The following is an 18,165-nucleotide window of genomic DNA, read 5'->3' as shown; positions in this document are numbered from 1 at the left end:
TCTTTGTGGGTTTTATGGCAGACTAGGCGCCACAGTGCCTTGCCTCCTCCCTGCGGTGGAAATAGTCACTACATCTCCTTATATAGATATAACAAAATAAACTAAATATAAATATAATAAAATAAACTCTTTAAATATAATAAAATAAACTCGTTTTGCAGCAGAAAAAGCTTTTATTTAGTTTGATGCTGAAACCAGAAGAACATTTTAGAACATCAACAAACAGGAAGCCGATACCAGCTGGATTCAGACCAGACCCCCATCTCAAAGTCCTGGACTCAGACCAGACCCCCATCTGAGCTGGATGGATTGATTGGTTATTGCAGTGATACTTCAGAGACTCTGATCAGGATCAGGTTCCTTAGAAACATCAGACTCCCCAAACACGTAAAAAAACGTTTAGTCTTTACTGTCGTCATAAAAATAAATGAAGGCAGAGCGTGAAACAACACATCTTTAGATCAATAATCCCTTTGATCAGCAGCAGGAAACAAACAAAGCAACAGAAGATCCTTCATCATTGGGTCCAGATCCAGAAGAGACTACGAGGAGGAAAAGAAAAGTTCTCCGATCCATAAAATCAGTTCTGCCATTTTAAATCCAAACTGTCCCAAAAGTAAAAATCTCCCCGTTCTAACTGGTTCTAAACCATTTTAACTGGTTTTTACACTGAGTTTAAACTGGTTTTAACTGGTTTCAAACTGTTTAAACTGGTTTTAGACCATGTTTTATCTGTTTACACAGATTTTAAAAATAAAAATAAACAGAACTAATATCATGACTTTCATGTCAGAATTGATTTAGTATTTATAATTTATTGACATAATTTAAAGACTAAACTAAGATTTGTTTCTCTCCAGAATTTAAATATTAAACTCAGAACAGTTTTTTCTTCATATGACCCTCGTCTCGTTCCGTACTTTGATTTTATGAAAACACAGAAGGTGAAATACAGGAAGTGGGAAGTGAGTGCAGCAGTGTTGGCGGTGGGAGGGGGGGTTCAGGTGAGGCTCTCAGGTGAGGGGGCGTGGCCGTGTTGTAGCTCCTCCCCCTCTCTCTCTCTGGACCCCGGTTCAGTCGAAGGGGCTGAAGTCTCTCTCCAGGTTCTCGGACTCGTCGTCGTCGGAGAAGAAGTCGTCCTCGTCGATGTCGTCCTCATCGTAGTCTTCGTGCCACTCGGGGACGTACTCTACGTCGTACTCGTCGTCCTCGTCCTCGTTCTCCTCGCGGCCCTCACCGCCGTTGTTGTTGTTGTCCGAGTCTCCGGACTCCGACGCTCGGTCTGCCTTCGACCTGAGAAACAGACAAACACAATAAATATGAGTCTTATTTCAGCGATATGAAGACCATCAATCAAATAAAACACACAAAGTGTCTTCAGCTACAAGACACTTTGCTAATCTTGTATTCCTGGATGAAAATATCTTTGTGTTCTCTGGTTGTACATTCTCTGGTTCCAGGTTCTCTGGTTCTACATTTTATGGTTCCTGGTTCCTGGTTCTACATTCTCTGGTTCCAGGTTCTCTGGTTATACATTCTCTGGTACCAGGTTCTCTGGTTCTACATTTTCTGGTTCCAGGTTCTCTGGTTCTACATTCTCTGGTACCAGGTTCTCTGGTTCTACATTTTCTGGTTCCAGGTTCTCTGGTTCTACATTCTCTGGTACCAGGTTCTCTATTCTGGTGTCATACTCACACTTTGTTGGCGTCCTTGTTGTTGGACAGGTTGGAGTTCTGAGTGGATTCTGGTTCCTGGCTGCTCTTGGACTGATAACCCACCCTGAAGTCCTGGAGCAGACAGAAACGCAGAGAACTGGTACTGGAAGTAAACTGGTCTGGACTGGTGATGCTAAACTGGTATTTAACTGGAGAGAAACTGAGGTGGTTTGTATTGTTAAAATAATAATAATAATAATAATAATACAAACATACTGACATACACTGACTATAGTCTATAGACTGGCCTCAGCCCGTCTATAGACTGGTTTTATACTGGTCTCAGCCCATCTCTTTAGACTGGTTTTATACTGGTCTCAGCCCGTCTCTTTAGACTGGTTTCATACTGGTCTCAGCCCGTCTCTTTAGACTGGTTTCATACTGGTCTCAGCCCGTCTCTTTAGACTGGTTTCATACTGGTCTCAGCCCGTCTCTTTAGACTGGTTTCATACTGGTCTCAGCCCGTCTCTTTAGACTGGTTTCATACTGGTCTCAGCCCGTCTCTTTAGACTGGTTTTATACTGGCCTCAGCCCGTCTCTTTAGACTGGTTTTATACTGGTCTCAGCCCGTCTCTTTAGACTGGATTTATACTGGTCTCAGCCCGTCTATAGACTGGTTACCTGGGTGGAGTGCTGCAGAATGGCCAGCAGGCGCTCCTGGATGCGCCGGATCAGTTCCAGTCCCGTGTTCAAGTGTTCCGGTTTCAGCAGCCGGACACATGAGGCCAGGTCAGTGCACTGCAGCAGAGTCTCCTCTGAGAACACAGAAAGTACCAGTCAACACCAGTAAGACCAGTCCAAACATAAGAAACTGTGCTTAGAATAACAAGAATGTCTCACCCAGCAGGATCTGCAGGGCGTTGGTGTGCAGGTCCAGAGCCTCCGTCTGCTGCTCCATCACGTCCATCTTCTCCGTCTCCTGGTTGTAGTAGCTGTAGACGCAGGAGTAGGCCAGCACCTGCAGACAGTGATGAGGGCTCAATAAATCCATTTACAAGTCGCGTCAGCAGGAGGATCATCACAGTCTGATGATGATGATGAAGATGATGGTGGTGGTGTTACCTTACGAGCCTGAGCGAGGACTTTACAGGCGTCGATGACGAATGTCAAAGACTTCATCTGCAGAGCTTCATTAATGGACGACACTTTGTTCTCCAGGTTGATCGCAAAATCCTGCAACAGCAACATTCATTGAGACCTCTTCACTGCTGCAGGGTCACATGTATATACAGTTGTGTGAAAAAGTGTTTGCCCCCTTCCTGATTTCTTATTTTTTTGCATGTTTGTCACACTTAAATGTTTCAGATCATCAAACAAATTTAAATATTAGACAAAGATAACACAAGTAAACACAAAATGCAGTTTTTAAATGAAGGTTTTTATTATTAAGGGGGAAAAAAAATCCAAACCTACATGGCCCTGTGTGAAAAAGTGATTGCCCCCTAAACCTAATAACTGGTTGGGCCACCCTTAGCAGCAACAACTGCAATCAAGCATTTGCGATAACTGGCAATGAGTCTTTTACAGCGCTGTAGAGGAATTTTGGCCCACTCATCTTTGCAGAATTGTTGTAATTCAGCCACATGAAGGAGGAGGGTTTTCGAGCATGAACCGCCTTTTTAAGGTCATGCCACAGCATCTCAATCGGATTCAGGTCGGGACTTTGACTAGGCCACTCCAAAGTCTTCATTTTGTTTTTCTTAAGCCATTCAGAGGTGGACTTGCTGGTGTGTTTTGGATCATTGTCCTGCTGCAGAACCCAAGTGCGCTTCAGCTTGAGGTCACGAACAGATGGCCGGACATTCTCCTTCAGGATTTGTTGGTAGACAGCAGAATTCATGGTTCCATTTACCACAGCAAGTCTTCCAGGTCCCGAAGCAGCAAAACAGCCCCAGACCATCACACTACCACCACCATATTTTACTGTTGGTATGATGTTCCTTTTCTGAAATGCCGTGTTACTTTTATGCCAGATGTAATGGGACATACACCTTCCAAAAAGTTCAACTTTTATCTTGTCAGTCCACAGAGTATTTTCCCAAAAGTCTTGGGGATCATCAAGATGTTTTCTGGCAAAACTGAGACGAGCCTTTATGTTCTTTTTGCTCAGCAGTGGTTTTCGTCTTGGAACTCTGCCATGCAGGCCATTTTTGCCCAGTCTCTTTCTTATGGTGGAGTCATGAACACTGACCTTAATTGAGGCAAGTGAGGCCTGCAGTTCTTTGGATGTTGTTCTGGGGTCTTTTGTGACCTCTTGGATGAGTCGTCGCTGCGCTCTTGGGGTAATTTTGGTCGGCCAGCCACTCCTGGGAAGGTTCACCACTGTTCCATGTTTTCGCCATTTGTGGATAATGGCTCTCACTGTGGTTCGCTGGAGTCCCAAAGCTTTAGAAATGGCTTTGTAACCTTTTCCAGACTGATAGAACTCAATTACTTTGATAAACCACAGTTAATTTATGTTTTAACAGGGGGGGGCAATCACTTTTTCACACAGGGCCATGTAGGTTTGGATTTTTTTTCCCCCTTAATAATAAAAACCTTCATTTAAAAACTGCATTTTGTGTTTACTTGTGTTATCTTTGTCTAATATTTAAATTTGTTTGATGATCTGAAACATTTAAGTGTGACAAACATGCAAAAAAATAAGAAATCAGGAAGGGGGCAAACACTTTTTCACACAACTGTAAATTATATATTATAGTGGTCTCTTCTGGTCTCTGTACTGGGAAGGCCGGTTGAGATGTGAACCAAACTACTGAGCTGACTAACAAGCTAGTAAGAAGCTAGGCCGTATGCTACTCTGTGTTGCTAGCCGGCTAACGTTAAGCCTCTGGTCTTGTTTCAAAGTAAAAGTCCTCTGGTTGTTTCAAAGTAAAAGTAATCTTACTACTTCACAATAAAAGTATTATTGTTGTTTCACAGTAAAAGTAATCTTACTACTTCAAAGTAAAAGTATTCTTGTTGTTTCACAGTAAAAGTCTTCTTGTTGTTTCACAGTAAAAGTCTTTGTGACGGTTCCCTGCCATGGTTCTGGGTTGTGTGTGTGTGTCCCTTTAAATGGCAGGATCCGGGAGATTGCAGACTGGAGACACCTGGGCCAGGGCTCCAGTATAAAGCTCCGCCTTCCTGGTAACATGGGGCGGCTCTCTCCTATCACCCCGTGGAGGAACGAGGACGGCTCGTTCTAAACACCATTTGTCATTGGACGACTTGTTATGTTGAATAAAACTCTTTTCTTTTGGTAAACTGTCTGCGTCCCCCTGAATAGGTCATGGCTGTCAGAGCCAGGTCGTGACAGTTGGGGGCTCGTCCGGGATATTGGACCGTGTTGCGGTCGTTGGTAGGTAGCTTGGTTTGTTTGAGTAGTGCTACTACCCTTTCGTAATTGTTGGTAAGTGTAAGTCACCGTGGACGTCACTAAATTGTAGTCGGGGTTTCCCTGGATTCCCTATAGCGCTGTTTGATGTGCGTAATTCCCTTTGCGGGAAACAGGCACTTTTGTTTGGGAGAGGCAGTAGTTTGTATCCATTTCGGGCATAGAGATTCGGTTTTGAGATTGGGAGATGTTCTCTCCTCTCGGTGTACAATTGCAAATCAAGGTAAGGGACGTGTTGTCTGGCTGGTGCACTTAACGTAACTCTGATGCAAGCGTGGTCCCCCTGTCAGGTTCAGAGGCGTTACCCCTTTGGGTTTTGTCTTGTTTTATTAATGTTGCGGTGACCGTGGTTAGAGCAATCTGCTCGGGAGCACATCCATGGTTCTAGGGGAGTCGCCAGTGTCTGGTTGCTTTCCCTCGCCACTGGGCTTCAGTGCATAAGTACCCGCCACCATTAACTGCATGAAGACTAGGGTTGAGTTTGTAGGTAGATAAGATTAGTGTTAGGCAGTCAGCTAGAGGGGCACACTCGTATGCTGATTAGGCCAGACTCCGTGGCTTGTGCACCAGTAGCCTTCACTGTTCGTTTCGTTGATTTCAGTTACACTTGAGGATGGAGAGTGTTGAGAGCTTCTTTGCTTCTCCCTCTGAGAAGTTGTTAGATCTTTGCACAAAAGATCAACTGCTGAACATAGACTATTATGAAATCGAAGTGGGTGATAAACGTCTGAAGGAGAGAGTGAAGGCCATTTTGAAGTCTAATTTGTTTGAAAGAAATGTTTTGACTGAGGGTCCGTCAGCTGTTTTGCCGGAGGCCGCATGGGCTCCGCCCCAAACAGGATCTAATTTTATGTTTGAACAGCAAAAAGAGTTGCTGATGTTACAGCTTGACCAAGACAAGTTTAAGCAAGCTGAACTGGAGCAGGTATTGGCTGTGGAGAGGCTGCGCCAGCAGACCGAACATGCCAAGTTGGAGGTTGAGCAGTTTAGACTGTCGTTAGTTAAGGAAGGCAAGCTGTCAACTGGTGAGTTCAATAGGAAGTCGTCGTCTTTTTCAGAGCAATCGGCAGAGGGGTTCGATGTTTTGGGCAACTTAAGGCTCTTGCCAAAATTTTCTGAAAAAGAGCCGGAATTATTTTTTTTCATTGTTTGAGCGTGTGGCAGATGCGCGTAATTGGCCAGACTCAGCGCGCACGCTGATGCTGCAGTGCATGCTGACTGGGAGAGCACAGGAGGCGTACTCCTCGTTAACCGATGCTGATAGTGAAAACTATTCATCTATGAAGTAAGCGGTGTTAAAGGCATACAAGTTAGTTCCAGAGGCCTACCAGCAAAGATTTAGGAACTTGGAAAAAGGGGAGAATCAGAGTCATCTGGAATTCGCGCGTGATCTGAATATTCATTTCACTCGTTGGTGCTCGGCTTCTGGTGTTGTTGACTTTGTTCAGTTGGGTGAACTTTTGGTGCGAGAGCAGTTTAAAAATTCGGTTCCTGTGCACGTTGCAGCGTACATCAGTGAACAGAAAGTAACGAACACTGCTGCAGCAGCGGCACTCGCTGACGATTACGTGCTTACGCACAGACGCGAATTTGCTGATCACAGGTCTGGTGCTGCCGGTGGCAGAGAATCACTGGGCAGAGTTGGTGGAACGGTTCCAGATAGAGGCAGCAGTAGTCTGCGTAATGCGGAGCGAGTTTGTAACTATTGTCACAAACGAGGACACTGGAAGGTCGACTGTCAGTTGTTGAAACCTCAGCCTAACCATGCTGCGTATGGGTCTCATGCTAAAGGGGTTGGGCTAGCCGTACCCGCCTGTCAAGTCAACACTCCTGACGGTTTTGACTTGCAGGTAACAGACTCTGGTCGCGGGAGTTTGGATTCCTACCGGCCATTTATCCATGAGGGCGTGGTGTCGATGGTAGGAAGTACGACGAAGGTGCCAGTGACAATTCTAAGGGACACAGGGGCTTTGGACTCTTTCATTCTGGCAGGAGTACTTCCCTTGTCAGGGGAATCTAATACGGGAGACCTGGTTCCCGTTCGGGGTATGAATTTAAATGTGATGTTGGTTCCTGTGCACCAAGTAATGCTCCATTATGATTTGTTCCAGGGTGTAGCTAAGCTAGCGGTGCGACCAGCATTTCCAGTCCAGGGGATTTCTATCATCCTGGGAAACGACTTGGTTGGTGCGCGTGTCTGGGCGGGTGTACCTCCGCCAGTGGTGCAACCGGGGCCACTGTTAAGCGTAGACCCATGCGAGCGGGGTGTCCCTGAAGCGTTCACGGCCTGCGCAGTAACACGTACAATGGCAGCTATGAAACCTGTGCCTCAGTCAGAGAGAGAAAGTGTTGCAGTGAAATTCTCGCTGCCTCTGTCTAACTTTCCTCTGTCAATATCTCGCAGTGATCTGAGGGCAGAGCAGCAGGCTGACCCCTCCCTGAAGAAGCTGTTTCAACAGGTTCGCCCTGAGATTGTGGTATTGAACAGAGCTGGTGGTTATTTCCTGCAGGATTTGCTGTTGGTGAGGAAGTGGGTGCACCATAGTGGGAGTTTTGTCGGGGAACCAGTGTTTCAGTTAGTTTTACCGGGGAAACTGCGTAACTCAGTGTTAAAAGTGGCTCATGATGAGTCAGGGCACTCTGGCGTAAGGAAAACTTATGACCGTATATTGAGGCACTTCTTTTGGCCTCGTATGAAGAGAGATATCTGTCAATTCGTTAGAACATGTCATATATGTCAACTGACTAACAAACCTAATCAGACCCTAAAACCCGGGCCTCTGTGCCCTATTCCCGCAATCAGCCAACCGTTTGAGCATTTGATGGGTCCTTTGGCGGCATTGTCAGAGGGTTGGAAGGAGGCAGAACCTCCTAAAAACTTAGTTGAGTATGTCAACGGCGTTAGGCACAGGTTGTACACAGCGGGGGAGCTAGCTCGAGAGAATCTGGAGTTAGCTCAAGGAAAAATGAAACGCTTGTATGACCGTCGCGCTGAGCGACGCATTTTTAGTCCTGGAGACCAGGTGCTAGCCTTGCTCCCTATGGTTAATTCGCCTTTCCAGGCAAGGTTCACCGGTCCGCATGCAGTGTTGAAGCAGATCTCGGCGCAGAACTATGTAATTTCAACACCTCAGCGTAGGAAGCCATCCCAGCTTTGTCATGTGAACTTGCTGAAGCCGTACTATGTGCGCACCTCTGAGCCGCTTTCATGTGGGGGGATTCGTGGTCATTGAAAAAGAAACGCTAGCGCTAATCATGGCTTTAAAACATTTTGATGTGTATGTTGGTGGCAGTGGTACCCCTGTAGTGGTGTACATGGACCACAACCCACTGACCTTCCTCAATTCTTTGCAGTGTTCCAACCAGAGGCTGGTCAGGTGGTCACTGTCCTTGCAGTCGTACTGCCTAGATATCCGCTATGTGAAGGGGACTGACAACGTGGTGGCAGACGCGTTGTCCAGGGCTCCACAATAAGCGTGTACTATATGTTATTTTCCTTGGTTCTCCTCTTGTCCCTTCCTAACTGTTTAGAATGCTTCCAAGGTGCGCCGGTTGCTACAGTGGGGACCTGAGGCAAAAGATGCTGGACCGTTAAGTTAAGAACATTCGGTAAAGTATTGTATTTTGGGTTTTTCAGCCAAGGTTTGGTATTTTTGAGTTTGTTTGCTAAAAGTGTCATATACAATTTTGTTTTGATACTGGGATTCCCAGCGGGACCCAGTTCTTATGGGGGGGGGGTGTGACGGTTCCCTGCCATGGTTCTGGGTTGTGTGTGTGTGTCCCTTTAAATGGCAGGATCCGGGAGATTGCAGACTGGAGACACCTGGGCCAGGGCTCCAGTATAAAGCTCCGCCTTCCTGGCAACATGGGGCGGCTCTCTCCTATCACCCCGTGGAGGAACGAGGACGGCTCGTTCTAAACACCATTTGTCATTGGACGACTTGTTATGTTGAATAAAACTCTTTTCTTTTGGTAAACTGTCTGCGTCTCCCTGAATAGGTCATGGCTGTCAGAGCCAGGTCGTGACAGTCTTCTTGTTGTTTCACAGTAAAAGTCTTGTTGTTGTTTCAAAGTAAAAGTCATCTTAATAATAATAATAATAATAATAACAACCTTGGCCTGGTGGTGGAAGGTGCATCGATCATTATAATCCTGGAACTTCTTCTCCTGCCGCGCTGCTTTACTCACCTGTAGAAACAAGATGACGAGTGTGAAAAGGTCTCAGAGAAGGAAAGAGTTTTCTCTTGATTTCACACATTTTATTTGGGCGGTTGAACATTTTGTTATCGTCTTTTCTTCTTCGTAAGAAGCAGTTTGAGACTTCTGTTAAAAGAGCTGGAGAGAAAGTCAGGTGACCGCGTGTGGATCAGCTGTGGTCACGTGACCGCGTGTGGACCAACCATAGCGGAGCAGTTGTAGTAATCTTTGTGAGTCGGTTTCCAGGGTTTCAGACATCGCCAGCAGAAGCCGTGGTTACACTTGGCACAGGTCATACTGAGGAGAGAGGGACACACCCATCATCATCATTAGGTGAGTGTACAGGTGAGTGCACAGGTGAGTGCACAGGTGAGTACGTACTGTAGGCAGCCTTCGTTCTTCTCGATCTGAGCCTGGCAGCTGGGGCAGCGTTTGGAGATGAGCTTGGCGAGGTGTTTGCTCTGAGCCTCCATAGTCATGCCTTCATAATAACCTCCATCATCCATCCACTGGGACATGTGGCTGCAGCTGGCTGGGTAGTGGGCCTAGAGGGGGGGGGGGGGGTTACCTTCAGAGAGCTGCATACGTGTGTGTGTGTGTGTGTGTGTGTGTGTGTGTGTGTGTGTGTCTGTGTGACCTCAGGGAAGTTGCAGCTGAAGCAGGAGGACCAGCAGCACCTGGAGCAGGTCCCCATGCTGCCCATATTCTCCTTACACAGGATCTGATCACAGCCCTGAGGGTTGGTGCACCACGTCAGGTTAGAGCAGCACTCCACGTAGCCTCTGAGCAAGGCACTCTCATACTGAGGGGGGGGGGGGGGAAAGAAAAAGAGAGAGAGAGCGAGAGAGAGAGCGAGAGAGATTCACAGCGACATCATGAACTGATTCAGAGACAGATCATTGATCTCCTCTGTGAGTTGGTGGTTACCTTGGCGACGGTGTCCTTGTCGGTGAGGATGCTGAGGAAGAACAGTGAGGTGGGCTGAGCCTGGCAGTCTGTGATTGGACAGTTACAGTTCATCACCAGGTTCTGTTCGATCCTCGCCGTCAGGTACTCCTGCCAGCACGACTGTAGCACACACAACCAACAATCAATAATCAATAATCAATAACCAACAACCAATGAGCTCATGTATGTGGCCCCACCCTGCAGCAGTAGTGCATGCAGCTCAGCGAGAGCCCTGGCTCCTTGGCGGGGGGGGCGGGGCCCAGGCAGACCGGGCAGGTGGGGGCGGAGCTTGAAGGCGGCTGAGGGTTCCTGCTCTCGAGTCCGGCGGCCGTGACGACGGCGTCGGGGTCGTCGGTGTAGCGCTGAACCAGGAGGTCCACATTCCACTTACAGTAGACCAGCAGGTGTTCAGCTCGGTCCAGGTCCAGACTCAGAGTCCCCGATACCTGAGGGGACAGAAAGGACAACATCACCTGTTTTTTGCTGTCTCTGTCTTGCATCTTTTGTTTGTTTTGCTGGTCTTCTTTGTTATGTCTCTTTGTGGTCATTTTGCATCTCTTTGCGGTCGTTTTGCATCTCTTTGCAGTTGGTTTGAGTCTCTTTGCGGTCATTTTGCGTCTCTTTGCGGTCGTTTTGCATCTCTTTGCGGTTGTTTTGCATCTCTTTGCGGTTGTTTTGAGTCTCTTTGCGGTCGTTTTGCATCTCTTTGCGGTCGTTTTGCGTCTCTTTGCGGTCGTTTTGCATCTCTTTGCAGTTGTTTTGAGTCTCTTTGCGGTTGTCTTGAGTCTCTTTGCAGTTGCCTGATTAACTTTCCAAATGTTAATCACTTCCAACAAGAAGATGTCACTGCAGTGAAAATAATCCCATCTCAGAGACATCTGTAAATGTCCTCCACTCGTCACTTTAATAACAAAGATCAAACTGAACAGCATGAGTCTCTCCCAGACACTCGATTCAAACATCTTTATTGACACAACAGTCTGACCTGGAGGACAGTCCTCTGCATCAGCTGACGGACTTCCTCCTGCGTCATCGTACGACCCATCGAGAAGAGAACCGCGTCCAGGACGCCGTCCTCGAACCGCCGAGGTGTTGAAATCAGACTGCAACACACACACACACTGGATTTACATAAAGCTTTTAGTAAGAGGGTTAATAAATCCATGTTTAAGATCAAATAAAACGCGTCGTATGTTGTACAGATTGTAAAGCCCCGTGAGGCTGATTTGTGATTTTGGGTTCTATAAATAAATTGAATCACCAGAGCTTACGGATCTGGACTAAATTTGGAGCACTAAAGTTTCATGCAGCACAATAATCAAAAGAATAGTAAGAAAGACACAACAGGAGACATTGAACACATCAGTGTAGTGGGACAGCTGCTTTAAGTTTAATCTACATCATGATGTTATTTCAATTAAAACAGATTTTGTTGCTTATTTCCCCCAAAATATTCATAATAGTTGAGTTTGTCTGCTTCTAAGAGATCCGTCACTAGCTTCCCACCACTGACAGTGACTGTTTTCGTTATTGTAAAAAAAAAACTTACATACATACTTAATATTAAGTATTACATATTATAGTGAATTGTGTTATTAAATTCATCCAGTCTGTATTTTATTATTAAAAACCGAGAATAATAACTGACAAAACAAACGTGTTTAACACTTAATATTAATAGTTATGACTACTTTTATTGTTTTGTTTGTGTGCCAAGTGATTCATTCAGAATTTCACATATATTACGAATAATTCTGGACATCTTCACAAACATGTGGTTTCTATTTAAACGTTTATGTTTGAAAGTTACATTTTGATTCTTTATGAATATCTAAGTTAAATTATACTCATAAATCAGTCAATTATTAATGATCTTACTTATTCCAAAGAAGTCAAAAAACAACAAGCAAAAGTTTAAATCTTTTCTTTATTTTCTTTTTGTAGAAAATTAAACATTTTACATTTTGTCTGTTTTTGGAGGAATTACAGGACGTGACTTTAGTTTGAATGAGCTGAAGAACGTCACATAAATAAGAACTGAACTCAGATCTGCTTTTATCTGAGAGAACAGAGGCGACACTTTATTTCACAATCACTTCCTGAAACGAACCGAGTGAAATGTGAAACCACAGCGAGAGCAGGAGGACGGCTTCTTAAAGGGACAGGACGGACACGAGGGGACGAAGTTGAAGACAAACAGGAAACTGAAGCTTCTTCTTCGTGTCTGAAGAAACTAAATGAAGTTAAAACGACAGAGTTGACCCTCACAGGTCAGAAGTCACACCTGATGTCGGCCCCGTCGTCCTCCTTCCTGATATCGGTCTGGCTGAAGGAGAACTGGGCCTGGCCCTTCTGCGGCGTGGACGGATCCTCCGGCAGGTACTCCACGATGTGCGGGTTCTCCTCATTGCGGCGGACGCAGCCTTTACCGATGACGTGCACGATGCAGGAGAGCACGTCGCTGGTGCTGCAGCCGAATCGCCCAGCACCCCGAGGGCGAGACGCTTCCTGTCTCCGACACGAGTCCAGCACCTGGAGGGGGGACGGGGACATGTCGTATAATTTATCATATAACGTATCGTATAATTAGTGCTGGGCAAGTTAACGTGTTATTATCGCGTTAACGCAGTCATTAATTAACGCCGACAATTATCTTATTGCGCGCTAACGCAGTTTATTTTTTTTAATATTAAACAGACATTTTTAACACAAGAACCGGGTAGCGAGTGGTGAACAGCTGTTTGTGCGGCGTCACTTCCTGCTGCTGCTGCATCTCTTACACACATGAAAATAAAGTTGTGAACACCGGCTGAATATCTATGATCAGGATCATTATAACTGTGTTATAACTGCTACTGTGTAAAGAGAATACTGCTGCTAACAAGAACCTGATGTGTTTAAAGTTTTTACAAACCAAATGTTATTGACCTTTTGTTCATATAGCAGCACTTTAAAATAAAAGTGCACAATACACTACTTTAGAATTCATTATTGAACTTTGTGCATAACAATGCGATTAATCGCGATTAAACATTGTAATCGCCCCAGCACTAATATATAGTAGATGATCGTGACTTCTGACCTTTGTTTCAGTGGTCGTTGCCGAGATAACTAACCCGTCTCTGGGCGTCGGTTATGAACTCGGCAGAGCCGTCGCCATGGAGACGAAGAAAATCCTGTTTAATCGTTGCCCAGCACTAAATATAATGTATCGTATCGTATATCGTATCGTATAATATAACGTATAATATAATGTATCGTATAGTATAATATAACGTATAATATAATGTATCGCATCATATATCGTATCGTATAATATATTGTATCGTATAATATAATGTATCGTATAATATAATGTATCGTATCGTATATCGTATCGTATAATATAATGTATCGTATCGTATAATATCATGTATCGTATAATATAATGTATCGTATCGTATATCGTATCGTATCGTATATCGTATCGTATAATATAATGTATCGTATCGTATAATATAATGTATCGCATCGTATATCGTATCGTATAATATAATGTATCGTATCGTATAATATAATGTATCGTATCGTATCATATAATGTATCGTATCATATATCGTATCGTATTATATATCGTGTCGCATCGCATATCGTATAATATATCGTATAATATCATATATCGTATCGTATAATATAATGTATAATGTATCGTATAACATATCGTATGATTAAACATGACGCGTGGTCATAGAGCTTTGGAACTACACTTCCCATGATGCTTTGGGGGGAAGCACCAACCTTGAAGACGAGGTTGTCGATGTGCATCTCCTTCTCCCGCTTCATGATGTGGACGATCAGACAGTAGATGTAGTTCCTCTTCCTCTCCAGCGTGCCGGCGGCATCCTCGTCCACGTTCAGGTACGTCTGTCTGGGCAGCAGCTGGATGGACGCGGGGACGCCGTCCACACTGAGAGACGCCGCCTGCTGGTTCACCTGCAAGACACCTGAGAGCAGACGGGGGGGGGGGGGGGGGGGGGGGGGGGGGGGGTGAGTCAGGGAGGAGGATGAGGATGAAGAGGATGTCAGAGGTCATGAGGAGTCTGACCCTGGAGAGGCTCCTCAGGCAGGCTGCAGGTCAGAGGTCCTCCGTCACTGATGAGAGGCAGCAGAGCGTGAAGCAGGACAGCAGCTGATAGGCTGGTGGCCTGGAGCAGAGCCTCCACCGGAACCTCCTGTAGAGAGCCCACGGTCAGTGAACGCACCACCAACACATGTTATATCACGTTATACCTCAGAGAGCCCACGGTCAGCGAACGCACCACCAACACAGGTTATATCACATTATACATCAGAGAGCCCACGGTCAGCGAACGCACCACCAACACAGGTTATATCACGTTATACATCAGAGAGCCCACGGTGAGCGAACGCACCACCAACACAGGTTATATCACGTTATACCTCAGAGAGCCCACGGTCAGCGAACGCACCACCAACACAGGTTATATCACGTTATACATCAGAGAGCCCACGGTGAGCGAACGCACCACCAACACAGGTTATATCACGTTATACATCAGAGAGCCCACGGTCAGCGAACGCACCACCAACACAGGTTATATCACGTTATACATCAGAGAGCCCACGGTCAGCGAACGCACCACCACCACACAGGTTATATCACGTTATACATCAGAGAGCCCACGGTCAGCGAACGCACCACCAACACAGGTTATATCACGTTATACATCAGAGAGCCCACGGTCAGCGAACGCACCACCAACACAGGTTATATCACGTTATACATCAGAGAGCCCACGGTCAGCGAACGCACCACCACCACACAGGTTATATCACGTTATACATCAGAGAGCCCACGGTCAGCGAACGCACCACCAACACAGGTTATATCACGTTATACATCAGAGAGCCCACGGTCAGCGAACGCACCACCAACACAGGTTATATCACGTTATACATCAGAGAGCCCACGGTCAGCGAACGCACCACCAACACAGGTTATATCACGTTATACATCAGAGAGCCCACGGTCAGCGAACGCACCACCACCACACAGGTTATATCACGTTATACCTCAGAGAGCCCACGGTCAGCGAACGCACCACCAACACAGGTTATATCACGTTATACATCAGAGCGCCCACGGTCAGTGAACGCACCACCAACACAGGTTATATACTATAACCGGTTTTAATTTCCCGTATGATATTAATTTTTCACACACCGTCATACCGGTGCACAGAAACAACTGCTGTCGCTCTTCAACAGGCAGCAGAATATATTGTTGGCCGCTATGAGCGCTACGGTGGGAGCTAGTTGTCTTAAGTGTGTTGAGAGGGGAGCCTAGTCATGGTTATAACTTTATAACAACTAATAACCCACAACTAACGCTCTGTAACAACAAAACACCACGACACAACAGTTTGTGACACGCAAACAATTTGTAACACTAATAATTGTACATTTATAAAATTACACCGCCGAACGGCATGCTGGGTAAAGCTAGCTAGCCCAACAGTCTGCTAACAGCTGGGAGAGGCTCCGTCGCTACGGTAACGTTACATTAAAGAACAGAACAGAGCGATGCAGGAGGAACAAAGACAGACCGGAGATGCACCGATAGAGTCTGTGCCCAAGAGACGAGCTGGCTCTGCTGTTTGGAAGTGTTTGAAAATCCGACGTAGACCAAAAGACTATATATTGCAACGTTTATTGAGCCACTGTTGTTGCCGCAGGTGGTAACACGAGCAACTTACTCCATCACCTCAGCAGAAAACATGAGTTGGAATACCAAGAGTGCGATGACGGCCGTCAACCAGTAACGTTAGCGCGAGTGAAACAGTGAAGCTAAAGGGTCAGACATCGCTTGAAGAGGCATTAGCTCGAGGCTGCATATGACAAGAAAAGCAAGCGGTGGAGCGACATTACGAACACAATAAGGATCCAGCTCTGCAAGGACCTGGTCCCACTACAGACAGTCGAGAAAGACTCAGAGCAATGATTAAAACACTGGATTCAAGGTACGTCTGACCGGGGCCACAATACTTCAGCCAGACTGCTATCCCAACATTAGAGGAACAAACGAGCACCCCCTATAGTAAGCAAAGCCTTCATACATGAAGACATTAACATGTTTTATATTCTATGTACTCCTGACAGTAGAGTGAGCCTCTATAAACATATAGAAAAACAATACCGTGATATACCGTGAAACCGGCAGAATCTTAAAAAATATCGTGAAACACATTTTTGGTCGTACCGCCCAGCACTCTCAGAGAGCCCACGGTCAATGAACGCACCACCACAAGTTATATACTATAATATATCATGTTATATATCAGAGAGCCCACGGTCAGTGAATACGTATAATACATCGTACAACATATTGTATCGTATCACGTATCGTATCACATATCATATATCGTATCATACATCGTATCACATATTGTAGAATACATCATATAATATATCGCACAACATATTGTATAATACATCGTATCATATATCGTACAACGTATCATATAATACATCATATAACATATCGTATCACGTATCATTGATATCGTACAACGTATTGTATGATACATTGTATAATATATCGTACAACATATTGTATAATACATTGTATAACATATCGTACAACATATCGTATCATATATCGTACAACATATTGTATAATACATTGTATAATATATCGTACATCATATCGTATCATACATCGTATAACATATCGTATCATATATTGTATAACATATCCATCCATCCATCCATTTTCCACCGCTTATCCGGGGTCGGGTCGCGGTGGCAGCAGGTCAAGCAGGCCGACCCAGACCTCCCTCTCACCGGCAACATGTTCCAGCTCATTCTGGGGGATCCCGAGGCGTTCCCAGGCCAGCTGGGAGATGTAATCTCTCCAGCGTGTTCTGGGTCTTCCCCGGGGTCTCTTCCCAGTTGGACGTGCCTGGAAAACCTCCAGTGGGAGGCGTCCAGGAGGCATCCTAATTAGATGCCCGAACCACCTCAGCTGACTCCTTTCGACGCGAAGGAGTAGCGGCTCGACTCCAAGCTCCCTCCTGATGACCGAGCTCCTTACCCTATCTCTAAGGCTGAGCCCGGCCACCCTACGGAGGAAACTCATTTCGGCCGCTTGTAGCCGCGACCTTGTCCTTTCGGTCACGACCCAGAGTTCGTGACCATAGGTGAGGGTTGGAACGTAGACCGAGTGGTAAATTGAGAGCTTTGCCTTCCGGCTCAGCTCCCTCTTCACCAAGACGGTCCGGTGCAGCGCCTGCTTTACTGCTGCAGCTGCACCGATCCGTCTGTCGATCTCCCGCTCCATCTTACCCTCACTCGTGAACAAGACCCCGAGATACTTGAACTCCTTCGCTTGAGGTAGGCACTCCGTCCCAACCTGGAGGGAGCAACATCGCTCCTCCGCGAATCGCCACCCTCCTCCGCGAATCGCCACCTTATCGTGGTGGAGGAGTTTGAGTGGCTCAGTGATCCTGGGAGCTATGTTGTCCGGGGCATTAGCCCCTGGTAGGGTCTCCCAAGGCAAACAGGTTTCAGGGGAGAGCCCAGACTAAGAGCGGTTCAAAACGACCCTAATGATGAGCAGCCCACGGACTACAGTCACCTCGCCCGGACCAGGGAAACCGGGGCACCCTCCCGGAGCCAGACCCAGGAGGGGAGCTCGTAGGCGAGCGTCTGGTGGCCGGGCCTTTGCCCATGGGGCCCGGTCGGGCTCAGCCCGAATAAACATCATGGAGCAGCCACCCTGTGGACCCACCACCCGCAGGGATACGCATTGGGGTCGGGTGCTATGCAGACCGGGCGGTAGGTCGGGCGGGAGGCCCGGGCATGCCGATCGCCGGCGACATAGACTAGCTCTAGGGACGTGGAACGTCACCTCGCTAGCGGGGAAAGAGC

At 46.3% G+C, this 18,165-nt stretch overlaps 1 protein-coding gene across 3 annotated transcripts in view; it reads right to left on the bottom strand.

The window, feature by feature from the left end:
• Nucleotides 1-153: 153 nt before the first annotated feature.
• cul9 (cullin 9) overlaps nt 154-18,165 on the bottom strand; it is a 41,110-nt gene continuing 23,098 nt past the window's right edge. For all 3 annotated transcript variants that reach the window (XM_076085364.1, XM_076085363.1, XM_076085365.1), the window contains exons 31-45: nt 14,321-14,447; nt 14,014-14,219; nt 12,521-12,768; nt 11,222-11,339; nt 10,434-10,682; nt 10,216-10,356; nt 9,926-10,090; nt 9,670-9,833; nt 9,492-9,585; nt 9,205-9,279; nt 2,778-2,888; nt 2,556-2,673; nt 2,337-2,470; nt 1,696-1,787; nt 154-1,293 (exon numbers count right to left, since the gene is read on the bottom strand). In XM_076085364.1, the coding sequence (XP_075941479.1) occupies nt 1,074-1,293; nt 1,696-1,787; nt 2,337-2,470; nt 2,556-2,673; nt 2,778-2,888; nt 9,205-9,279; nt 9,492-9,585; nt 9,670-9,833; nt 9,926-10,090; nt 10,216-10,356; nt 10,434-10,682; nt 11,222-11,339; nt 12,521-12,768; nt 14,014-14,219; nt 14,321-14,447 (2,262 nt within the window). In that variant the 3' untranslated portion in view covers nt 154-1,073. The remainder of the gene's footprint in view (nt 1,294-1,695; nt 1,788-2,336; nt 2,471-2,555; nt 2,674-2,777; nt 2,889-9,204; nt 9,280-9,491; nt 9,586-9,669; nt 9,834-9,925; nt 10,091-10,215; nt 10,357-10,433; nt 10,683-11,221; nt 11,340-12,520; nt 12,769-14,013; nt 14,220-14,320; nt 14,448-18,165) is intronic.

Source organism: Anarhichas minor, unplaced genomic scaffold (assembly GCF_050575085.1).
Source record: "Anarhichas minor isolate MPS153535 unplaced genomic scaffold, ASM5057508v1 ptg000154l, whole genome shotgun sequence".
Lineage (NCBI taxonomy): Eukaryota > Metazoa > Chordata > Actinopteri > Perciformes > Anarhichadidae > Anarhichas > Anarhichas minor.
This window is presented reverse-complemented; position numbering and strand designations above follow the sequence as displayed.